The 26,307-nt window shown below is 37.5% G+C and overlaps 1 protein-coding gene across 1 annotated transcript in view; it reads left to right on the forward strand.

Annotated features, from left to right (window-relative positions):
* The first annotated feature begins 215 nt into the window (after positions 1-215).
* Positions 216-26,307, forward strand: part of UHRF2 (ubiquitin like with PHD and ring finger domains 2) — a 78,291-nt gene continuing 52,199 nt past the window's right edge. The window contains exons 1-3 of the mRNA XM_007098556.3: positions 216-702; positions 7,229-7,462; positions 19,276-19,535. Coding sequence (XP_007098618.1) covers positions 550-702; positions 7,229-7,462; positions 19,276-19,535 — 647 coding nt within the window. The 5' untranslated portion in view covers positions 216-549. The remainder of the gene's footprint in view (positions 703-7,228; positions 7,463-19,275; positions 19,536-26,307) is intronic.

Genomic DNA, 26,307 nt, shown 5'->3' on the forward strand with positions numbered 1-26,307 from the left:
TAACGGCCCGAAACCCAAAGGCTAGAGGGCGTGTTCAGGGCCCAGGTGCAGGCCTAGAGACAAGTAACTGCTCTCGGCAGCCCCGCCCCTCAACCCGCCCTCCCCGCACCCTCCCATCTTAGTTCTCTCTGGTCTGTAGCTTCTTCCCTCGCTGCTTCCTCTTTAAGGCGGAACCGGCCGTCGATCTCGCGAGATCCGGGTTGGCGCCGTGACCTCCATGTGGGAGCTAGAGCTCTCTATAAGTAAACACTCCGCGCGGCGCAGACAAGGCTTCTTCCTATTTGTGAGGCGGCGGTTGCGGTAGTGGCGTACCCTGCGACTGGTTCCGGTTTCCTTTCCTTCTTGGCTCCGCTGGGCGGGCGTGAGGTCTAGCAGTCGCCGCCGCCAGTGGGGCCCAGCGTCTGGTCGGTTTCCTTCGTTTGTGCGCGCGCTCGCCCGCCACCCGCAGAGAGCCGGAGCCTCTGGGGAAGTCGCACGGGCCGGGCGGGGCGCGGCGTCCGAAGAGCGGGGGGAGACAAAGCCCGGCCAGCCCCCTTTCCCGGAGCCAAGATGTGGATCCAGGTTCGCACCATCGACGGCTCCCAGACGCGCACCATTGAGGACGTGTCTCGCAAAGCCACAATTGAGGAGCTGCGCGAACGGGTGTGGGCGCTCTTCGACGTGCGGCCCGAGTGCCAGCGCCTGTTCTACCGGGGCAAGCAGGTGAGGCGTGCCCACCGCACCCTCTAGGGAAGCCCGGGCTTCCAGGGCGCCTCCAAAACGCGTGGGCTCGGCGGGCCGGAGGGCTTGGTGCGCAGCGCGTGTAGAGAGCACCTGGCTCCTCCTGGGATGGGCAGCTCGCGAGGCTCATAGCGCAGGCCCAGGGCCCGCTGAGGGGGTGCAGCGGGTCCCTACCAGCTCGTTGTGGAAGTGCGCCTAGAGGGTTGAGAGGAGGGGACGCCCAGAGCGCGGAGACCTCACCCCTCTTTCTCAGCTGGGCAACAGCAGCTCGCAGCAGAGCCCGCTAGAGCGTCTGGGTTCCCTCGCTTCCCGCGCTCAGTGGGGTCCGGCGCCCCTGGAGGCGGGGAGGGCAGCTGGCTCTGGCGGCCATGCCACGGTGCGGGTGGGGAGGGCTGACCCGGCTAACGGCTCGCAGTGCTTCCGCGGCTCGCAGATAGGAGAGGGGAAACTTAAAAATCGCTTCCTCTTTGGCACAAGATCCCTAGTTCTGCCTGCTCGCTGTGAAGGGTTTTGAACACACTGAAGATTCGAAGGTTTTCCAAAACTTCTGGCTCCCCTCCTTCACCTTCTCTTCTAAAATTGAAATCTGTCTTGAAGATTGGAGACTTGGGCTGAAGGAGCGACCTCTTGATGTAATTCGGAATCGGGTTTAAGCTGCCAGGTATAGGCAAGGGGGATTATTTTCACAGTGGAAAAGAGTACGAAAGGCTGTTTTATTCTTCCTGTTCTCACTTTCTAATGTCCCCCTCACCCAACCTTTTAACACTGCAACTGGACCATAACCAGCGGTACGTACAAGGCTGAAAGTGGTATTGGCAGTGAGTGAGGGTGTTTGTGGGTGTCTCTAGTAGTTACATGCATGGTATGGCCCTGCCCTGACATATTGAATATTTTACCTATACCAGAAGTCTCTCATGGTCTATACCTAGAGGCAGGTCTCTATTTTGTCTTTGCCTTATTATTATTTTTTAATTCACTAAAAAAGGTGGCATTCTCCAGTTGGGTAGACCACAGTTTGGCTCCAGTTCTGTGGTTTGGAATAAATGTAGCTTGTTGATTTGGTGGAAGTAACGTTTTTTTTGTTTTGTTTTTTTAATTTTTTAATTTTTTTTTATTTTTGAGAGAGACAGACAGAATGCGAGTGGGTTGGGGCAGAGAGAGAGGGAGGCACAGACTCCGAAGCAGGCTCCAGATTCTGAGCTGTCAGCACAGAGCCTGACACGAGGCTCGAACTCTGGAGCTGTGAGATCAGGACCTGAGCTGAAGTCGGCCACCCAACCTACTAGCCACCCAGGCACCCCAACGTTTTCCTATAGCCACAAAGGATTTGAAAGGAATATTTTTCTTCTCTTCATAGGTTTAGCTTCAAAAACTACCCAGAAATTTCAGAGTAACAAGATTATACTCAGAGAAAGAGCCAAGGTTATTTTAATTTGTTTTTATTTTTAATTTATTTTAATTTTTTTTTAATGTCTACTTATTATTGAAAGAGCATGAGCAGGGGAGGAGGGGCAGAGAGGGGGAAGCACAGAATCTGAAGCAGGCTCCAGGCCCTGAGCTGTCAGCACACAGCCGGATGAGGGCTCGAACTCACAAACCGCGAGATGGTGACCTGTGCCACCCAGGCGCCCCTATTTTGTTTCCAAATAAGTGGTAGCATCTTTATATGTGTTTGCAGCTCTTTTACGTTGATCATTTACTGTTTGACTTGTAAAACACATGTTCAATTTTTAGTTGTAAATCTTGCTTTTGAAATCGTGTATGTTAAACCCCATGTAGCTTTATATTGCTGTACCTCCAGTGATCCCTTTTTTATCTTTTGGTCAAAGATGAAAATTAGGTTATCAAGTCTTCTGAGTTTTATTTTCTAGCTAGGGATAATAGTACATGAATTCTGGGATACTTAGGTGACTTCAGCACGAGAGAGAAATGAAGCATGAGAATATATTCCTGGGCAACACGCCTAAAGTCTAATTATCAAATATGCAAAAAGAGAACCTGCACATGGCTGTCTTGAGGAAAAAGTAGAAATAGAGTTACATTTAGGTCAACAAAGTAGACTTCCAGTAAACCAGGAAGTCAGTTCCAGGTTTAGGGAAAAACTGTTCAGGGTAATTATCCTTTTGTACTTCTTCCCCCAGGACTCTTAACTCACTACTTTGATTTCTTCAGCTCAGTGATAAACCAGTAGGGATGAGGAATGGACCTTTGGTGCCCCATTGAGTTGAAGACAGAAGGATGACACTGCTCTGTTTTGTTTACTTCTTTGTGAGCTAAGTAGCCATGGCAGTGATTATTATCTCTTTGGAGTTCACAGTGCATGGAGAGAGTAGTATGTCTATAGCAGACAACTACTGGATTGGCATCACAGGGCTTTCTCTCACTTGTAAACTGCCTTTGTGCTTATCAGAAAAAGGCACCCCTTACTACATAGTGAGAAAAAAAGTCATAGATAAATTTATGGTGTCTGTGATGTAAGTGGTACCCTTTCTCCCTTATTCCCCACCCCTTTTTGTTAGGACTGTTACTTATAGTCTTTGGTATATATCACTTGTGGATATTTATTATAGATGCTCAGCTCACCCCAGAATTGCAAGTGGTTGAATATAACAAGACCGCATGGGAGATTCTCATGACCACCAGAGTTGAAAAATAGTCGGTCTCCTAATTTCTTACTCTTCAAAGTATGGTCCCTGAATCAGCAGGACCTGCAGCCTTAGCTTCACCTGGGAGCCTCACGCTACACCTATCGAAGTAGAATCCATATTTTTAATAAGGTCCCCAGGTGATCTCTATGCAAATTAAATTTGAGAAGCCGAGTAATTGATTCCACTTTTGTGGGTCAAAATAGCAGTTCTGGGCTGTGAGTTCTGGTTAGAGTAGGGTAACCTCACTTGGACATTATTCTGGGAGTTTGAGTGTGCATCCTGGGGATTGGGTCTTTAGGGAAGAGTTAGGTTGATGGATCTCTAAATATTTTGAAAATCCGGAGCTTTCCTACTTTTAAAGGAATTTCTTCCCTCCTCTTTTTTTCATTTGTATCACTGTAGATGGGACATGAACCAAAGCTGAAGAAAAACAGAGTAGTTGCTTTTGCCCCTAGATTCTGTTTTCACATGGATTACAAAGTAAAAGTTTTTGCCTATTTAAAGGGGAAAGAGAATGTGTATGTCATATTTATATTATATATGTGATGGGAAAGATACATAAAAGTTGTCAACCTCATGCCCTTTACCTGCATTCTTTATCAGTAACCCCTTTGGAATGAATTCTCCTCCCCTGACTTCTCAGCAATTGTCAGTTGGTGTTTGCTTCCTAGTTTTCCCTTGCATCACTTTTCTAGTTCTTACTGTTACCTGGAATTTCTGACTTCAACCCAATACAAATTGAAGACTGCAGTCTAGCAAAAAAAACCAAAAAACAATAATAAAAAAATTCTAGGGCCATTCCTGCCTTTCTAGTATTCTAAGACTGTGCCCCTGTCTTCTAGGATGGCAGTCGGAAACGTTTTCAGCTATGAGACATTGATGGACTATAGTTACATGCCTGAAACGCATAGGTGTTTATAATTTCTAAGTGACTCAATCTCTTTCTTACAGTATAATATAAATGACAGTAATTCCAGTCTGCACTTTCATTAATTTGGGGGCACTTCACTACTTTTCAAGTAACATTCATTCCAACATTATTCACAATAGCCTAGCTGTGTGGAAGTTACTATGCAATGGCTGATAATCACTTTTTTTTGAAAACTGAATACCTATGAATTAGGGAAGGAGTAGATAATCTGGGTAAAAGTGACTCTCCTAGCAAGCATGAATAATTGAAGGAAAAGTTACATGTTAATGTAAACCTAACTTCTATTATAGGGCCTCATGCCTTGATATGCTTCGTGTTTTACTACACACATTGCTTTTCCTTTCAAACGAAATCCCATTTGAAGCAGCTTATGTTATTTGGACCAATCACTTGGTAGAAACTAGTCAGAGGTATTGAATATGAGAATGTCCCCACTATCGCTCTGACTCTTGTGCCTCAGATTTCAATGGAAAAATGTTTATGGAAGCACTTTGGATTTCCAGTTATTTTACTGCCTTCACAGCTCTCTTCATTTTAGGAAATGTCCTTCCAGTTAATTTGCATGTACTGTACTGTTTTGGTTTGGTTTGCATGCCCTATAAATGTTAACAGAGTTTTTATTTTCTGCTTTGAACACTGTCATAATGTGCAATAGTTGTATGTTTGATCAAATTGTACATTTTTAACTATTCCAGAACTAGTATGTTCTCACCTTTTTTGGGGGAAAGGAGTATTGGAGAATGTCAAATGAAGGTGTGAATGTTTCAAATGAAAAAGGTGTTCTTTTTGCTCCTTGAGTTTGTTTTCTCCAGGAATTCAGGGTTAGAGGAAGTTGTTGTTTGCTAATATTGCTTACCTTATTTATTTTTTATTTTTTTATTTTTTCAGTATATGAAATTTATTGTCAAATTGGTTTCCATACAACACCCAGTGCTCATCCCAAAAGGTGCCCTCCTCAATACCCATCACCCACCCTCCCCTCCCTCCCACCCCCCATCAACCCTCAGTTCTCAGTTTTTAACAGTCTCTTATGCTTTGGCTCTCTCCCACTCTAACCTCTTTTTTTTTTTTTTCCTTCCCCTCCCCCATGGGTTTCTGTTAAGTGTCTCAGGATCCACATAAGAGTGAACACATATAGTATCTGTCTTTCTCAGTATGGCTTATTTCACTTAGCATAACACTCACCAGTTCCTTCCACGTTGCTACAAAAGGCCATATTTCATTCTTTCTCATTGCCACATAGTACTCCTTTGTGTATATAAACCACAATTTCTTTATCCATTCATCAGTTGATGGACATTTAGGCTCTTTCCATAATTTGGCTATTGTTGAGAGTGCTGCTATAAACATTGGGGTATAAGTGCCCCTATGCATCAGTACTCCTTTGCTTACCTTATTTAAAAACAAAACAGTCTCTAATCCCTATAGGGACTTATCTGCTTATTGACCTGAGAGACTCCTTAGGCTTATTTGGAATAAGTATGTTAACTAACCTGTGAGATGGTGTCTAATTCCCCCCTGGGAAATTTGTGAATTTTTTGATCCCATATTGTAGTTAAAACTGTAACACCTGTAATGTGCAGGATTGTGCTAGATGTGTTTTGGGACCACTTGAATTAAAATTACTCATCTAGTACATTTAGTAAGTCTATCAATATTTATGGACAAACTTTCATTCTTTGGTGGATTTTGGAAATATGGCCTTATTGTGTTAGGGAGTTGAGGATTGGTGACAGGAATGATATACAAAGAGGGGGAAATGAATAGTGATTAAATTAGTAATGTTTCTGGGGAAATGATAGTTTTGATATTTATGGAGTTTGGTTTTATTATTGTATCATGGTGAAATAGCCAACTGACTTTATAAAGAAACAAAATGGAGACTTTTAGTTTTCGAGGGTTTCTATAACAAAGTACCAAAACTTACATGGCTTAAAACGATAGAAATTTATTGTCTTCTATTTCCAGAGGCTATGAGTCTGAAATCAAAATATCATCAGGGTCATGTTTCCTGGTTCTAATAGAGAATCCTTGTTTCCTTCAGCTTCTAGTGTTTGCCAACAATCCATTGTTAAGTTCCTTGGCTTGTAGGTGCATTGCTCCAGTCAGGTGGCTGCCTCCACATCTTCCTTCTGTGTTTGTTTCTGTGTTCCAAATTTAAACTTTTTATGAGGATGTCAATTACAGTGGTTTAGAGCCCACTCATATGACCTAATTTTAATTGATTACTTCTGTAAAGATCCTGTTTCCAAATAAAGTCACATACTGAGATATTTGGGATTAGGACTTCCGCAAATTGGGGAGGTGGGCAAGGTCTCTACCAAAATATGGGTAAGTTGCAAGATAATTTATTCACTATTCATCCTGGAAGACTTTTCATGATACAACTTGACAACCTTTACAAATAGAATTAGAGAACTTTAGGCAAGTGGAATACCATGAACAATAATTGTAATTATTCTTCAATTTTTTTTTGATTTAAAAAAAAATTACAGTGCTTCAGAAACATAAAATTTTTAACTTAATGTCTTTATGAACACAAGATCATAAAACCTCTTACTTTCAAAATTCACCTTCCTTTCTTACAGTGGATTCAGATACTGTTAATTAAAATAAATAAGACCTGGTGAGAAATCTAGAGTTTTTCTGCCTGGGTGTTGAAGTCACAGAAGCAATGGTACATTCTTGGTTTCAGTGGCTATCCGTCTTCCTGATAGGTAATACAGAATGATTCTTAAGAATTTATTGAGGTCCTGAGAAGATGCTGACATCTGAGGCCATAAAGTAGTAGGAATGGTTTTAAGTTCACTAAATTGCATTGCTATGAATTTTGTTTTAATAATTTGGCTAGGACAGTTGAGTAACTAAAGATGTAGAAAGATCAAATTTTTAGAGAAGCATTTTAATCTTTTTTATTCTTTTTTTCTAGTTGGAAAATGGATATACTTTATTTGACTATGATGTTGGACTGAATGACATAATTCAGCTACTAGTTCGCCCAGACCCTGATCTTCCTAGCACATCTAAACAGACTGATGTACAGGCCAAACCCTGTTCTAATAGCCCACCTAAAGTAAAGAAAACCCCAAGGGTGGGACTTTCTGGTCAGCCGTCTACATCAACTTGTGATTTTCTTATTGATCCTGGCATTGGGCTATATAAGGTATGTTGTCTTCTTTAGACTTCATAGTTGTGAGAATACAGATGTCTGTTCTCTTTAGAATGTTTCAAATGGCAATCAATCTTCACTTATTTGCAAGTAAAGACTGAGCTGTTGATACTTTAACTTTTAAAAGTAGTCTTTAAAAATTGTGAAGTATATAGATAAATGTATATAAAATGTATAAGTACAGTTTAAAGAATATAAAACAAAAACCTATGTAATTGCAGTGAGGTTAAGTAGAATAATGCCAGTTCCTTTTTAAAGCCTTTTGTGTGCCTCTCCCAGAACATATCTCCCTCTTATCTGAAGAGGTAAACTATCATGATCATTTTGTTTTGTTTTTCTTTAGTGTTACTACTTATGTTATCTCTAAAAAAATGATTTGCTTTGCCTATATTTGAAGTCTATCTAATGGAATTCTACTTTTTCACAGCTTTGATTCTCATGCATATAGTTATATTTTACTTTTCATGATTACATTATTCTATTAACATGCTACAGTATATTTAATCCATGATTAATAGATACATTTGGACTTTTCCCAGTTTCAGCTATTTTGAACCTTTGTGTATCTAGGTGCACATGTTCTAGAATTTCATTAGGAATTTTTGTCTAGAAATAGTGCTCGTTCACTCACAGGATGCTGCATAACTGCTGTCTACTGTGTTCCATTGGTCTGCTTGTGTATTTCTGTGCTTATACTATTCTAAGTACTAGTAGCCTAGTAGACTGTTACCTCCCTACCCCCAATCTCCCAGATCTATTCCTAGTCAAGGGTGTCTTGCTTAACACTTGGATGTAAGAATTTTAAAATTAGTTTGCCAAAACTCTGCAGATAAATAATATGGGATTTTGATGGGAACTGAATCTATAGAGTAACTTGGAGAATTGACCTTCATTCTTGAACATAATGTCTCCATCAACTTCGATCTTTACCTCATTATCAGTTTTCTCTATATATCTTATTCTAGTAGCTGCATTTTTAAATGCTATTATAAATGGTTATCTTTTAAAATTGTGATTTGTTTGCATACATATGGAAGTGCAATTGATAATATTTATTGACCCTTGTATCTACCAACTTTTTCAAATTCTAATAAATTTTGTAGAAATAATTGACAGTTTCCTTCATCCTTTTCTATCCTTAAAACTATTTTTCTTCATTCATACTGGTTGGGACAAATTGGGACCTAGACTCAATTTTTTAGAGCATTTTTAAGGCGAAAATTTAAAAACTGGTAGCTGAAATAAATTATTTAAGAAAATGCAAATAGAGATAATTTTTGATCTAAGGAGAAATGCAGAAAGTCCATATGTATATAGAATCAAGAAAACCCACCAAGACCTATATCTCCAAAGTACCTGGTCTAGATGGCTACACTGATAAATTACCTTAAACCTCTATTGTATTATCTAAATTGACCCACATCTTAAAAAAAAGGAAAGCTTCCAGTTGCTTTTTAAATTTAATATAATGCTGATTCTAAAACATGACAAAAAGGACACCAGTATCACTAAGTTATTGATGTAAAACCTAAGTTATATTTAGCAAATAAAACTATGATTATATGTTAAAAGAACGTAATACCTTGACCAAGTATGGTTTGTCAAGAAGTGGGGTAGTTCATTATTTGGATTTTTTTTTTAAATAGAAGTTTCAAGTTATATAGCTTTATAGTTTGCCACCTAAAATTCAGGTGTACAGCTTTATAATTTGATAACACTACGAGGTGATCACCACGAGTCTAGTTACCTTCTGTTACCACACAGTTGACTCCCTTCACCCATTTCACCCAACCCCCAATATAGTAATATAATTCATCATATTAATAAATAAGTGATCTAATCTTAAAAGGGGGGGTCCATTTCTAAATTTTAAAAAATCCTTGGTAAGTGAAACAAGGGGAGTGGATGAATATTTTAAACCATACTTCATATAATAGTGGGGAAAAGCCAAAAGCCTTCCCATTAAAGACAGGAGCCACAGAAGTCAGTTAATGCTGTTACTTAACGTCTTTCTAGATGATGCAGATAGGCAGGAGAACAACAAAGTGTAAATATTGGAGAAGGCAAAGTTATTTATGGATATATGGAAAGACTAAGATAAACCTATTAGAAGGATGTGAACAGTCAGTAAGGTGGCTCTTTAAATACCAATAGCTTTCCTTGTTACCATCATTTAGTAAAAGAAAAAAAACTTACAATAAGAAAATGTAAAGTCTGGGAATAAATTAACATGATATGAGCAAGACATATCAATTAAAACTTTTATGGGGGTGCCTGGGTGGCTCAGTCGGTTAAGCATCCAACTTCAGCTCAGGTCATGATCTCACAGCTTGTGAGTTCGAGCCCCGCGTCAGGCTCTGTGCTGACAGCTCAGAGCCTGGAGCCTGCTTCGGATTCTGTGTCCCTCTCGTTCAGCCCCTCACCTGCTTATGCTCTCTCTTTCTAAAAATAAATAAAACATTAAAATAAATAAATTTAAAAAAACTTTTATGTAGTACTCAAAATTTAGACAGAATTATTAATATTGAAAGTCCCCTTTTGGAGATTTCATCCCTCTGAGTAACCAGTATTTTCTATGTTTTTTTTCTAAATAAATTTGTTATTTTAGGACAATTTTAGATTTATAGCATAATTGGGAAGATACTAGAATTTTCCATATATTACACACCTGGTTTGCCCTGTTAACTTTAGCATTTTACATTAATGATACTATGGTACATTAGTTATAATTAATGAACCCTGTCTCCTTAGCTTCTATCTAATGTCCTTTTTCTATTCCAGAATCCCATCTAGGGTACCATATTTACATTAGTGCGATAGAGAATGGTTGTTGAATTTCCTTAGGCTCCTCTTGGCTGTGACAGTTTTTCAGACTTTTCTTTTTGATGACCTTGACAGTTTCGAGGAGTACTGGTCAGATACTTTGTAAAATACCCTTTTATTAGTATTCATCTTGTTTTCCTCATCATTAGACTGGATTTACATATTTTTGGAGGAAAACCACAGAAGTATAGTGCTATTTTCATCACATCCTATGTAGGGCACAAGCTATCAACATTCCATTTGCTAATTATAGCTTGGGTTTTTACATCAGTAGTTAAGTTATCCCTGTTGCTATGAACCTTAATTACCTGGCTGAGGTAACACTTGTCAAGTTTCTTCACTGTGAAGTTACTCTTCCCCTCCCCCTTTTTCCATGCTGTAGTCTTTGAGATGAAGTCCCTACCTGTAGCCCAAACTTAAGGAGGGAGTTATGAACTCTACTTCATGAAGGGTAGATTACCTACAAAATGTATTGGGAATTCTACATGAGAGACTGATCTCTTTTCCCCCATTTATTTTTTGTTAGTCATTTATTCACATCAGTAGGGATATTTTTTTCCACATATCCCTTCAGTATACCTCCATTTTTGTGGGGTTTTTTGTTTTTGTTAAAGCACCTTCTTTCTGGCCCTAGAAGTTGCTCCAGGCTCATCTTAGTTATTTCTGCCCCAGCCCTGGAATCAACCATTTCCTTAAGGAGCCTTGATTCTTTAATTGGGGAATGGTATTAGAAACCAAGATCTGGGGACTAGGTATGCTTCTTGCTACTGGAGTATCATTGCTCTTATTACCCTTAGATGCCAGACTAAGGAGGTTTATGTATGTATATATAATTCCTGTATATCCATATATCCATAAATATGTATGTAGCCATCTGTATCTATGTTAAGTTTACATTTTGACTTTTTGGCTAAGGGTAACAGTTGAGAAGCTGCTACATTTGACTTGATAGATTTTGGGCAGTGAAGGTATAGAATTTATTTTCATAGGAGGGCCAGCTTATGTATTGTCCAGGTTAAGCTGTCTAGTCAACTTAAATTCTTTCTGTTTAGCATATTTCTCAGTACCCTTCCATGTCTCCAACCAAATTCAGAAGACCATTATGAGAAACTGCTTTTCTCAGCAGATCTATGCATTTCATTTTCAGTATTACTACTTTGCCCACTATTTCTAGCACCTAACTTTTTTTAATACATTTTTTTCTTCTTTTTTTTTCTTTTTAAAGAGGATTTTATGTATAGGACACAGGAGTATTTTTTGTCGGTTTTTTTTTTTTTTTTAAAGCTTTACATCCAGTGTGGGGCTTGAGTAATGGCCCTGAGGTCAAGAGTCATATGCTCTACTGACTTGAGCTGGTCAATCACCCCTCATGTACCTAACTTTTTAAACAACTCTTATATTTCATGTTAATATATAGCGTAGAGGTTAAGGTATTCAGTTTTGTCATCAGACTTGCTTTCAAATTCCAGTTCAGCTGCTTCCCAGTGGTACAAATGTGGCAAGTTTTACATGGTCTCCCTTTCCTCATTTAGGAAACACATGAAACACACATACAAGCTGGAACTTAAACTCTCAAAAGGCTGTTATTTGTAATGTTTAGTCAGAGCTGCATTTAACTTACTAGTTGAAGAGAGTAACAGATTTATTTGCTTTTTTCATTAAGCTTAGTAATTGTCATAGGTATTTGAAATTTTCACTGATTTTTTTTTTTTTTTGATGTAGAAGTGCTTATTTCTGGGTAATTCATTCATCGAATAAATGGTTATCTAGTATATATTTGTACTAGATATTAGAGATGCAAGGATAAACAAATGATATTGCCCCCTGTTTTCATGGAATGTTGTTAGCTATTAAAACTTATCTTTGGCTAACCTGAAAACTCTTAGAAGCTGCTACCTTTAAATTGGTTTGTTTTGAATATTTTCCTTTAAGCAAGTCTCATCAAAATTAAATTGTTCCTAGCTCAGTAAAATTGGGAGGTTTTTTTTTGCCTTTATCTTGAATTACTGCTTATGTCACTTTTGCTTTGCAAAGATTTTCCTTTCATAGACATAGGACTGTCTGTAATTAAAATTGCTTTATGGATGAGCAAACAGATTTGGGGCTTTCCTTTTTGCCTAAACTTTTCTTTGGACCTCAAGTGGATACAAAAAAATGCATTTTCAAGTTAGTATCTCAAAAGTGGCGTAGGTAAACATTTAAACTTAATACATGAAGATAGAATTTTAATGAAATTCTTATCCACCGTCATTCTTCTTTCGCCCTATTTGGTAACTGAGCAACATTTGGTCAGTTTCAGACATCTTTTCATAATGAAACTAGGTATCATTATCACACTCAGCCTGTGGAAGATTGTGCAGAGGCTGGGTCCATCCGTTCCCATTGTTTCTGAGAGGTAATTTTCTCAAACAAAGTGGACTTTTAATACCTAAATAGAGTTTAGTTCTGGTTTTTGGATGCAGAAGCTTTGAATGACTCACAGTAGATCCTACTGTTGAAATGACTGTCATCTTGGCCTAAATAACTCTGGAATGATGATGCTAATAAGCCCTTTAGAGTTTAGTTAAGTGTGTGGCACTGTTAAATTTTACATATATTCTAATGCTCATTATAGGAAATAAAGGAAAGAGGAAACTTCACAATAATTACTAAGTAAAATTCCTGGATACTTTAGTATTTTCTTTTACATATAGTGCAGCTCTTCTTGATTTTTAACCTTTTTGATTATGAAGTGTAATAGACAATACAAAAAAGTAGAGCTTAGTGAAATATTATGAAGTCAATGTCTGTAAATACTACCAAATTAGGAAATATAAAGCAGTCCCCCATGAACTTCCCAGGGGCCCCCTCTTGATTCTTACTCCCTCCTCCCTAGTTGTAACTAATACCCAAACTTCTAAAAAAATTTTTTTAAATGTTTATTTATTATTGAGGGACAGAGAGAGACAGAGCATGAACATGGGAGAGACAGAGAAAGGGGGGAGACACAGAATCTGAAGCAGGCTCCAGGCTCTGAGCTGTCAGCACAGAGCCTGACGTGGGGGTCGAACTCACAAACCACAAGATCCTGACCTGAGCTGAAGTTGGACACTTAACTGACTGAGCCACCCAGGCGCCCCACTAATAACCCAAATTTCTATGGTAATTATTTCTTCACTTTTTATTAACTTTATCCTATTGTTACCCTTTAATAACCTCTTAATAACCTTTAACCTATATTGGCATCCCTTATTTTCTTTCTGAACTCTATGTAAATGGAACCACATTGTTCTCTGATTTGTAAATTTTAGAAAACAACATGATATAGTGAGAGAGTCCCAGAGTCAGAGAAACCTGTATCAGCTTTATCACAGTTCCCACTTCTAGCTGTGTATCTTCTGAGGACTAGTGTATTTACTTCTGTACCTCATTCGAAAATAAGAATGACTTTGTATTATAGTTATTAAAGGAGTTAATGAGCATAATTATAAACTGCTAATATCTTTACTAAGAAGACTATGGTATTAAGACTATACTGAGGTTTAATGAGTCTTATAATTGGACATACTGATACTTAGCAGAAGGAGGCAAAGTTGTTTCATTTGTGTCTATGCTTGCTAGGTTGGCACATCGTGTGGATTTTGTCACCCAATCTCTTAATACACAGCAAAGTATATAAAGATGCTGAGGTGAGGGAGGTTAAGTAATTTGTTCTAGGTTATATCTAGTAGATGTTAGAGACAAACTTAAACCTAGGTTTATCTGCAGAGCTGGTGTGTTTTAAACAGAACATATAAAGTGCTTAGGAGTACACCTGGCATATAGTAAATTTTCTAGTATTTGTTGATATTTCATTTTTTAATGATTTCTCCTTGCCTCCCATACTTCCTTTTTTTCTTTTTTTATATCACCTACTTGGATGTGGTAGATTCTTCTCTGAATGTGGCTATGTTTTTTATATTTACATAATTTATATAATTGGGTTTGTTTTGTTTTTAACTTTATCTCATGACTTCAGCTCAAACACCTCTCCCCCATTAATTTGTTTTCCTGTATCTTTACATGTTTTGATGTTTTGACCTCTTTGGGGGAGGTACTTGCTGGCTGAGGATAGATTACCTCTTTCTAGATAGACCATAAACAACTTGTCAGTGAGCCCACCTTCCCCTCCCACCCACACCATGGTGATAGGAAGATTTTTATATAAGAATTCCGTTTATTTATTCAGGGTAGAGGTGTTTAGATTTTGTATTTCTTTTTATTTTATTGCAGTATAGTTAACACAGTTATATCAGCTTCACATGTGCAGTATAGTGATGCAACATTCTGTATATTAGTGCTCATCATGATGAGTGTACTCTTTAATCCCCATCACCTATTTCCCTTTTTTTTTTTAAAGTTTATTTATTTATTTTGAGAGTGCGTGCAGAGGGTGGGATGAGAGAAGGCACCATGCTTGATCTCATGAACCCACGAATGAGTTCATGACCTGAGTTGAAATCAAGAGTCTGATGCTTAACCCAGGCACCCCAACCCATCACCTATTTCATCCATCCCCCGCTCACTTCCGGTTTGATAACCACCAGGCTGTTCTCTGTAGTTCAGTCTGTTTCATGGTTTGTCTCTCTCTTTTTTTTTTCTTTTGTTCATTTGTTTTCTTAAATTCCACATGAGTGAAATCATGGAATTTGCCTTTCTCTGACTGACATTTAGCATTGTACTCTCTAGCTCCATCCATGTTATTGCAAATAATAATAAATAAAGGAATGCAAAGATTTCATTCCTTTTTAATGGCTGAATAATACTACATGTGTGTGTCTGTGTCTGTGTGTGTATACACCATGTCTTTATTCATTTATCTATGGATACTTGGGCTACTTCTATAATTTCGCTGTTGTAAATAATGGTGGAACATGGGTGAATATAGCCTTTCAAATTAGTGTTTTTGTATCCTTTATAAACACCCAGTAGTGTGCTTTACTGAATAATAAGGTAGTTTTATTTTTAACTTTTTGAGGAACCTCTATACTGTTATCTACAATGGCTGCATCAGTTTGTACTCCCACCAACAGTGCAGGAGGGTTCCCCTTTCTCCACATCCTCACCCACATTGGGTGCTTTTTGTGTTTTTGATTTTAGCCATTTTGACAGGTGTAAGGTAATATCTCCTTGTAGTTTTGATTTGCATTTCCCTGATGATGAGTGATGTTGAGCATCTTTTCACATGTTTATTGGCCATCTGTATGTCTTCTTTGGAGACATGTCTATTCATGTCATCTGCCCATCTTTTAATTGGATTGTTTGTTTTTTGAGTATTAAGTTTTATCAGTTCTTTATATATTTTGGACACTAATCCTTTATTGGATATGTCATTTGCCAATATCTTTTCCCATTCATTAGGTTGCCTTTGAGTTTTGTTGATTGTTTCCTTCACTATGCAGAAGTTTTTTTATTTTAATGTAGTCGCAGTTGTTTATTTTTCCTTTTATTTCCCTTCCCTGAGTATAGTGATTTATGACAAATCATATGGCCATACTGAGGAGATACTATGGCCAGTGTCGGAGACATTACTGCCTGTGCTCCCTTCTAGGATTTTGATGATTTTAGGTCCCACATTAGAATTTATTTTTGTGTTTGGTGTAAGAAAGTTGTCCAGTGTCATTCTTTTGTATGTGGCTGTCCAGTTCTTCCAACACCATTTGTTGAAGAGACTTTTTCCCATTGGATCTTTATTCTTCCTTTGTCAACAATTAAATGACCATATAATTATGGGTTTATTTCTGGGTTTTCTGTTCTGTTCCATTGACCCATATGTCTGTTTTTGTGTCAGCACCATACTAGGTGTTTTGGGGTTTTTTGTTTTTATTTTTTGATTTGAGAGAGTGCAAGCAGGAGAAAGGAGCAGAGGGAGAGACAGCAGATCTTAAGCAGGCTCCATGCTCAGCACAGAGCCTGAGGCAGGGCTTGATCCCACGACCCTGGGATCATGACCTAAACTGAAATTAAGAGTTGAACGTGCAACTCACTGAGCCACCCAGGTGCCCCAGTATCATACTGCTTTAATTATTATCTCTTTTTGTAGTATAACTTGAAATCTGGAATTGTGATACTTCCAGCTTTGTTTTTCTTTTTTCAACATTGCTTTGGCTACTCGAGGTCTTTTTTTGGTTCCATAGAAATTTTAAGATTTTTTTTTTCTAGTTCTATGAAAAATGCTGTTGGTATTTTGATAGGGATTGTGTTGAATCTGTAGATTGCTTTGGATAGTCTATACGTTTTAACAGTATTTGTTCTTCTAATTCATGAGCATGGAATGTCTTTCTGTCTTTGTGTCTTGAATTTTTTTCATCAGTGTTTTCTAGTTTTCAGAGTACAGGTCTTTCACCTCTTTGGTTAAGTTTATTCCTGGATAATTTTATTATTTTTGGTGCAACTGTAAATGAGATTATTTTCTTTTCTGCTATTTCCTTATTAGTGTATAGAAATGCAATAACAACAAAAAGAAATGCAACAGAGTTCTGTACATTGATCTTGTATCCTATGACTTTACTGAATTCATTTATCACTAAGTTATTTGGTGGAGTCTTTCAAGTTTTCTGTGTATAGTATGTCATCTGCAAATAATGAGAGTTTGACTTCTTCCTTGCCATTTGGATGCCTTTTTTTTTTTTAATTTTTTTTTTTTTTAACATTTATTTATTTTTGAGACAGAGACAGAGCATGAACGGGGCAGGGTCAGAGAGAGGGAGACACAGAATCTGAAACAGGCTCCAGGCTCTGAGCTGTCAGCACAAGAGCCTGACGCGGGGCTTGAACCCACGGACCGTGAGATCATGACCTTGAGCCGAAGTCGGCCGCTTAACCGACTGAGCCACCCAGGCGGCCCCATTTGGATGCCTTTTATTTATTTGTCTAATTGCTGTAGCTAGGGCTTCCAGTGCTAATTTGAATAAAAGTGGTGAGAGTGGACATCCTTGTCTCGTTCTTGACCTCGGAACAACTCTGTTTTTCACCATTGAGTGTGTTAGCTGTGGGTTTTTCACATAAGGCCATTATTACTGAGATATGTTTCATCTAGACCTACTTTACAGAGGGTTTTTTTATCATAACATATCCTAACTTTTTATCAATCAGTTCTGAATTTGAACTGGATTACCATGAAATCCAAGAAATTTACCATGGCAGTATCCTATTTTCATGTTAATCATATTAAGTACCGTCTTCTATACTATATTCAAAACCTAGGCTTTACCTTTAACTTCTTGCATGCATTTTGACACATTCAAATTTGACCTAGTTTAGTATGTCCACATAATGTGCTAAAACCTTACTTTTTAATTAAAAGGCATTTTTTCCCCACCCAGGTTATATACATTGTCATATGCTTAATGAAAATTTGTAGATCTTGTTTACAATTATAAGTCTCAGGTTGCTGTACTCAAAGGATGTCCTACCTCTTTGAGATAGTAAGTTCTCTTATGTGTGATGTATAAGCAATGGGAGTATTTTTAGATTTCCTTATGTTTCCTGTTACTATTTCAGTATCCATTGCATGCCACATTTTCTTCTATAATTATGTAGTGCTACATACAATCTTATATTTTGATTTGCTGTGAAAGAATAGTCTCAGTTTATTCTCCCAAGTATGATAGACCTTAACTTTAGTTTTTGTTTTACCTAATGTTGCCTGTAAGAAAGTAAATGTCTTTAAATTTGTCAGTGACTATTGAAGAAAAGCATTTGTGTCCAAATGAATTAATTTGTGTAAAGTATGTCGTGTTTCAGCTCTGATTCTTTCTTATGTCTAGACTGGTTTACCCTTACATCTTTTTCTGTCCTCCTAAACTCTTTGTTCTCATATTATGTCAGATGTTATTATGTCTTTGAAACTTTTCATTTGCTGTTGTATTCATTATTTACAGTACTTTTGGTCAGATATTATACCTCTAATGGCAGTGATTGTTAATATTTTTTGGTTTTGTCTATAGTCTACCTTGTATGTTAGCTTGGTAGTTTGAAACCTTTATATATATACATATATATTTTATTTATATGTACATATACATGTATATTTTATTTATTTATTTATTTGTTTATTATTTACTTATTTATTTTGAGAGAGAGAGCGACCATGAGCCAGGGAGGTACAGAGAGAGAGGGAGAGAATCCCCAGTAGGCTTCATGCTGTCAGCGTGGAGCCTGATACGGGCTGGAACTCAACGACTCGTGAGATTGTGACCTGAGCCAAAGTCGGACGCTTAACTGACTGAGCCACCCAGGCGCCCCTGATAGTCATATTTTCTAATGTACAGTTTTCCTTTTGTCAGATTGCATGGTTTAGTTCTGAATCATCCACTAGACCTGAGTTACATCTATTTTGCATCTTATACATCTGTTCTCTTTTTTATTTTCTTTGTTCTTTGAAATACTAAATAATGTATTTGTTAGTGATTTATTAACAGGTAGTGGAACTTACCCCATTTTATATATATAGGTTCACTAGATTCTTCTCTTTATTCATGTGTATAATTTCCCCCATTTTCAAGTTTCTTCTGTTTAATACTTAACTGTTTTCTGTTGAACTGACTATATAAGTTATTGCTAGGATTCTGAAGAAATTAATGGAGCAAATCAATAACAGCCACAATACTATGAAGTCCCTGCTTTTCACTAAGTGAAATACTTATTTAATGACTTGCTAGAACAACTCTTGGGAACACAAGAATGATATTTTTAAAAGTCTAATGTAGACCCAGGCAAGGAGTAAAAGAAAACATCTATTTCATTGAACAAAATTGGAAGGAAAGTTAATTTTCATATTAGTAAATAACAGATTTCACAGTATAGTCCAAAAAGAATAGTTCTGATCTAATCTTTGAAATTAAACATGAATAGCTGCAAATGTTATTAACCTTGATAATTCTCACAGTAACTTGAGTTATAGTATGGTTTTTGAAGCAATAGATGAAATTAAGCTTCATTAACTAATTTTAAACTTTTTTTAGGTAAATGAATTGGTGGATGCCAGAGATGTCGGCCTTGGTGCTTGGTTTGAAGCCCGTATACGTAGTGTTACTAGAGCTTCTGATGGACATTCACGTGGCAAAACTCCACTGAAGAATGGCAGTTCTTGTAAAAGGACTAATGGAAATGTAAATCATAATTCCAAAGAGAACACAAATAAATTGGACAGTGTGCCCTCTACGTCTAATTCAGACTCTGTTGCTGCTGATGAAGACGTTATTTATCATATCGAGTATGATGAGTAAGTGCTCATGCTATTGAGGACTTCATTCATATTTTTGTTTATAGAAGCAAAGCCTTCCATCCAAGATTGTTTTCAAATAATAGTCTCTCTGGAGAAATCTTTTAGGGGTCATGTTCAGTCTGTTATCCTTTGTTTAATGGTTGTAATAAGGGCTTCTTAATGCTTAGTCATCTCTGGCTCCTAAGTGGTTTGTTGTTTTTGGTATCTTAATACCTGGCTTAATTTAGCATGTAATAGTTTCTCTTTGTCTCTTCCTCTGTGATATTAGTGGGTTTTTTTGTTTATATGTATTCAGTAATGTTTTAGAAAGCATGTAATAACATGTAGAGTAGTAGCTTTTAGGATGAGGTTAAGAATGTTTGTTGAATAGCTTACTGAGAAAATTCACATACACAGTTTACCCATTTAAAGGGTACAGTTCAGTGTTTTTAGTGTATTCACAGGATTGTTCATTACCACAAAGTAATTTTTGAAGATTTTTATTCCTTCCCCACAAAAACCCCCATACCCAGCAGTCACTCCCTTCTCCCCCTCTCCCAATGAAATGTTTTTAAATGTTCATTTGAAAACTGTTAAGAACTTGCCTTGAGGGTCAAGATTCTAAAACTGAATTTTTTTTTTTTTAATTACCTATTTTCAAAATCCTACTATAAAAGTTACCATTGGGGCAGATTTAGTATTTATTCAACACACTAAATGAACTTGAGTCATCATGATAACCTTAATGTGTGGAAATATTAGACTACCAAATCTTTATCTAGTATAAGAGTTCAGTATCCAAAACTAGTTGTGATTTTTCTTGCCATAAAATGGTATAAAATACTTTGCTGTTAACCCAGAGTTCTAGGATACCTGGAAAGGGGTCAAAAGTAGATCACTTTAATCTACTTTTCTGATATTTCTTATGGTTTTGGCTAACTTGCCAACGTTGCTTATTTCAAATGAGACTTCCTACAACAAATCGGACATCATATAACCAACAACTAGAATGAATATTAAGATCTAGAATTGGCCAGAACTGGCATTATTGGTAAATCAAGGCTGAGATAGAAAGGGTTTGGAGTTGGTGTGTTGGTTGTAATCAGTTTATGAGTTTATGAATGATGTAGCAAAGAGTCAAGATACTGTATAGGGAACTTAAGCTCTGTATATTTGCTATCAATAATTAGAGTTCCTGATTTGCTTTGAGTTTTATTTCTTAGAGAATAGAAGAAATAATCCAGTAAAGCATCTAGTATTGGCAAAGTATATTGTACAGAATGGCATGGCAAAGAAATAGGGTATTAAGCTTTAAACACTAAGCAAACCAAGGCTTATTAAATTTTCAACAGTTTAGGGGCTCTTGCTATTGGAGTAGGACTTTTCCAGGGATAGGCCTGAGTTTGGTGTAATTAGGGCACAAATCACTGTACCTCAGCATTGATTTGGCTGGGTTTTTTTTGTTGTTGTTGTTTTGTTTTTTGTTTTTTTAAAGAAGGAGATATTTGTCTTCATTAGAATAAATGTTAGTCTTCTCATGCTTATTGGGTTTAGACTCTCTTTTACTAAAATTAATTTGTCCTAAATACTTTTATGTGTTATAATTAAATGTGTCACTGTTGGCAACTTAAAAGATATAATAGTTGAACTATCTTTAAGAGATAAAAGATGACAGAAGCTTAGTGGTAGGTAAATGTCATTTACATCTTTAAAAGGAGAAAAAGACTATATAAAACAAAGTATAAAATAGATGAGCTTCTGGATAAGAATCTCAAATAACAGAAGGTTGGTATAGACATGACCCAATAAAGATGGATAGCAAATCTTGTTAATCTTGTTTCCCATGGTTACTGGAAAAGTAAGTTAAAAACTATAGTAAAGTACATAATGATCTCACTAAGCTAATAAAAAAGTTCTTGATTCCTTGGATGGAGCATACATTGTGTAGTGCTTTTGGAGTGTATGGCTTAGCAGCAGTAATAGAATTTTATTGAGTAGTAAGTTCCAAGTGAATCAGTAGAATATGGCTATTAGATACTTAAACTGGGGGCACCTGGGTGGCTCAGTCAGTTAAGTGTTCAACCCTTGGTTTCTGCTCAGTTTGTGATTTACAGTTTCGTGAGTTCGAGCCCTGTATCGGCTGTCAGTGCAGAGCCTGCTTGGGGTTCTCTCTCCCTCTCTTCCCCCACTCCCACTGTCTCTCTCAAAATAAATAAACTTAATTTAAAAATGCACTGTAAGGATGTTTTATCATCCTTAGATACCTAGAAAATATCTAGAATAAGCCCAGTAATGTTACTGTTGTGCTGGACTGGTTATTCCCTCCTTGGAATATTATTTTCCATCTCTCATGCTTTAAGAATACCAACAGGACCAGGGCGCCAGGGTGGCTCAGTCAGTTAAGTGTCCGAGTTGGGCTCAGGACATGATCTCGCAGTCCCTGAGTTGGAGCCCCCTGTCTGGCTCTGTGCTAACAGCTCTGAGCCTGGAGCCTGCTTCAGGTTCTGTGTCTCCCTTCCTCTCTCTCTCCCTCTCTCCCTCTCTCCCTCTCTCCCTCTCTCCCTCTCTCCCTCTCTCCCTCTCTCCCTCTCTCCCTCTCTCCCTCTCCCCCTCTCCCCCTCTCCCCCTCTCCCCCTCTCTCCCTCTCCCTCTCCCTCTCCCTCTCCCTCTCCCTCCCTCTCCCTCTCCCTCCCTTTCTCTTTCTCTCTCTCTCTCTCTCTGCCCTTCCCCTACTCACACTCTGTCTCTTAAAAATAAATAAACATTAAAAAAAATTTTTTTTAAATTCATACAGCTCATAAAATCTCTTATGGTTTGCTTCTCTCTGTTTTTATCTTATTTTTCCTTCCCTTCCCCTATGTTCATCTGTTTTGTTTCTTAAATTCCACATGAGTGGAATCATATGTATTTGTCTTTCTCTGACTGACTTATTTCGCTTCGTATAATACATTCTAGTTCCATCCACATTGTTGTAAATAGCAAGATTTCATTCTTTTTGATCACTGAGTAATATTTCGTTGTGTGTGTGTGTGTGTGTGTGTGTGTGTGTACATATGTATGTATATACACACCACATCTTTATCCATTGTCAGTTTTTAGACATTTGGGCTTTCTATAATTTGGCTCTTGGTAGTGCTGATATAAACATTGGGTGCACGTGCCCCTTCAAATCAGCATTTTGTACCCTTTGGGTAAATACCTAATAGCCCAATTGCTGCGTTGTAGGGTAGCTCTGTTTTTAGTTTTTTGAGGAAATTCCATACTCTTTTCCAGAGTGGCTGCTCCAGTTTGCATTCCCACCAATAGTGCAAGAGCGTTCCCCTTTTAGAGATCTTGATTTCTAAATTTTACCTGATTTCTACGAAGAGAAATCTAGAAAACACCTAGTAGTTTGAATAAGGAAGTATATATGTAAACATGGAAAATGTTTATGGAAGTTATTTTTTTAAAGATTTTATTTTTAAGTAATTTCTACACCCAATATGGGGCTCGAACTCGCAACCCCGAGATCAAGGGTTGCATGCTCCACTGATTGAGCGAGCCAGGAGCCCCTTCTATACCATATGTTAAGAAAGAGTAATTATTCAGCAAAGTTCAAATCCTTAAACATTGTTAAGAGTTTTCATAATCACATGAAAACTGTGTGGTCTTCCATGCTCTTACGGTGTTCCCTCACTCGCTCTCGCTCTCCCTCTCTCTCTTCCTCTCCCACTTAAAATAGCAATGTCAGTTTACCAAAACCAAGGTTCTTTTTGTTTTGATTTTTTAGTAAATTATTTTGAAGTATTCTTTTTAAAGTATACTAGCTTAATTTAATAATTATCTTTTTTTTTTTTAATTTTTTTTTTAACCTTTTATTTATTTTTGAGACAGGGAGAGACAGAGCATGAACAGGGGAGGGTCAGAGAGAGGGAGACACAGAATCCGAAACAGGCTTCAGGCTCTGAGCTGTCAGCACAGAGCCCGACACAGGGCTCGAACTCACAGACCGCGAGATCATGACCTGAGCCAAAGTCGGCTGCTCAACCGACTGAGCCACCCAGGCGCCCCATAATTATCTTGTACAGTGCCTGACACAGTATTATTCTAACAAGTACTCTACCTGGATTGTTTTTATATAATCCTTATAAAAACTCAGTGATGTACATACTTTTTTATGTGGTAAGTGGAAATAACTGAGATTTAAGAGTAACTTGCCTAATGTTGGACAGCTAGTAAGTGGTAGATCCCAATTCAGGAAAGCACATAGTTGGCAACCACTCTACCATACTGTGATTTTGAGAGAAGCATTCTTATAAAATATATATTGCATATAGGGTTGTTAACATAATTAAAATGTTTTCTGTCAATCTTTCCAATTACGATTGCTTTTTGCAGAACAGATACCTTGAACCAAAGTTCTTTACCTGTCCATGAATGCCTTTGTGCCCTTTTTCTCCGGGGATAATCCACAGCTCATTAGTGTTACACGACATTTAAATAGGTTAAACTGCTTTTAACAGTGTCAAGGCTCTACCGTGGGATTGAAATCAGATGGAAATTCCATAGCATCACTTAGGACTTGCAGGGTAACTTATGCTAGGCTGTAATTAAAAGCTCATCTGGGAAGTGTCCTAGGATAATGTCATTGCTTTCAGCATTCTTTAAGATTTTTCAAGCTATTCCTACCCTGTGGTGCATGCCTTTGAGTACCTTTGCGTAGCCTTCATTATTGCACAGAATCACTGAGCCAGTTCTAAATAAAATCAAGTGGTATTTTAGATAAAAGTAGTTTTTCTGTAAGGGAGCAGCACTGATTTTCTTAACTGTATTGATATAGTGATCTATTTCTGAAGGAGTCCCAAAAATATTTTAAGCAGTTTCAAGATGTAATGGTTTCTGGGTTTTGATGAGAGTAGATTTTTAATCAAGTTAGTGTCCTGTTGGTATTGAGTATAGGGAGCAACAATGAGAGGTCCAAACTGTCCTATTGTTATGTGTATTTCCAAAGACTTAGACTATTTCCTTCCAACTTTCTCTGACATGCCATTTTCTGAATGGATTATAATCAGAAGGAGGCAGAAGAAGTTAGGGCTGTAACTTTATCATTGCTCTTCTGCTTACTGCTTAGAAGAATGACTTTACATATTGATTTCACCTTTTCCTTTTGTTTTTTTTTTTTTTTTTTTTTTTTTTTTTTTTAGAGTGTGTGTGGTAACAGGGGAGGAGCAGAGGGAGACAGAGAATCTCAAGCAGGCTCCGTGCTCAGCACAGAGCCCGATGCAGGGCTTGATCCCACAACTCTGGGATCATGACCTGAGCCAAAATCAAGAGGCTCAACCAACTGAGCCACCGAGGCACCCTCACCTTTTTAAATTTATACATTGTCCCTTTACATTAGTGTTTCTCAAAAGGCTGGTCAGCAGCACTTCAGATTCATGGAGGAAAGTTGTTTAAAATGTAGATTCCAGAGAGACGCTAAATTCACCCCCACTCCTGTATAGGGTGGACCTAGGGTAGGACCCAGGAATCTGCTTTTCAAATAGGTACCCCAGAGACCTGTTAAGTTTTCAGTGTGGTAGTTCTTTCATAGTTCAGGCATTAGAATCAGAATTTGGTTTGAATTCTAGGTCTTTGGTTTATTGGTAAGTTTTTGTTTTGTTTGAACTCTTACAGCTTTAATTTCTTTATCTTCAAGTAAATATCTACTTGACCTATGCTTTTTTCCCTAATAATGTTGAAAAGTACCCAGTAATAATAGAATCAAACTTTCTACATTTCGTTTATTAAAGCCAGGTTGGTAGATACTCTTAAATAATAGAGTTTTATCTTTAACATAGGTATTTAACATAATTATGTTGTTTATATTATTAAAATATAACGGTAGTTATCCACCATTGTTAATGTCTTATACAAATGATATTACCGTGTAATATGTAAAGCCCTACTATAAGCAATTATAAGTTATTCTTAATTGTCTGAGTATGCTTTGCATTTAAGGTGTGACATTTTATTAAGGTGTTACATTAAGGTGTAACATTTTAGTAATGTTATCAATTAGAATAAGAAATGCTTTTTGCATGTGGTATGACATTAAAGACGTGCTAAACTAGAACATGCCTCCAGGTGAATGGTGTTCTTATTTAAGCACGCTGTCTCCAGGAAGCCACGTTTTGAAGGAAAGTTTCAGTGATACCACTTTGTTAATACAGTTTGAGTCTAAAATTAGCATTAGCCTACAAGCCACATAAGGAAATGTAGTAATAAACCTATTTTTGAAGAATAATACTCAATTTCCCTTAAATTTAACTCCCCTGTCTTTACTCAGTGGTGGTTTTTTGAGTTGAAAACAGACTTGGCTTTTGCTAAGATTTCACATAGTTTAGAATAATCAAAAGCATGTACTCTGAAGGATAGCTCTAAAAGATATCCAAATATTTGGAGCAGTGCGAATGTTACTGAAGAAACTTAAGCTTAGGGATTTTTAAAAATTTTAATTTAAGTATAGTTAACATACAATGTTATATTAGTTTCAGGTGTACAACATAGTGATTCAACAATAAACAGGGATTTTTTTATAATTTTTTTCTCAATATTTATTTTTGAGAGAGAAGGGGGTGGGGCAGAGAGAGAGAGAAGGAGACTGAGGATCCGAAGGATCTGTGCTGACAACCCCGAACCTAATGAAGGGCTTGAACTCACAAACCGTGAGATCATGACCTGAGCTGAAGTTGGGCGCTTAACCGACTGAGCCACCTAGGCACCCCTAAGCTTACAGATTTTTAAGCTTATCTAAGTAGTCTAAACTCTA

The sequence above is a fragment of the Panthera tigris genome, chromosome D4, assembly GCF_018350195.1.
Source record: "Panthera tigris isolate Pti1 chromosome D4, P.tigris_Pti1_mat1.1, whole genome shotgun sequence".
Taxonomy (NCBI): domain Eukaryota; kingdom Metazoa; phylum Chordata; class Mammalia; order Carnivora; family Felidae; genus Panthera; species Panthera tigris.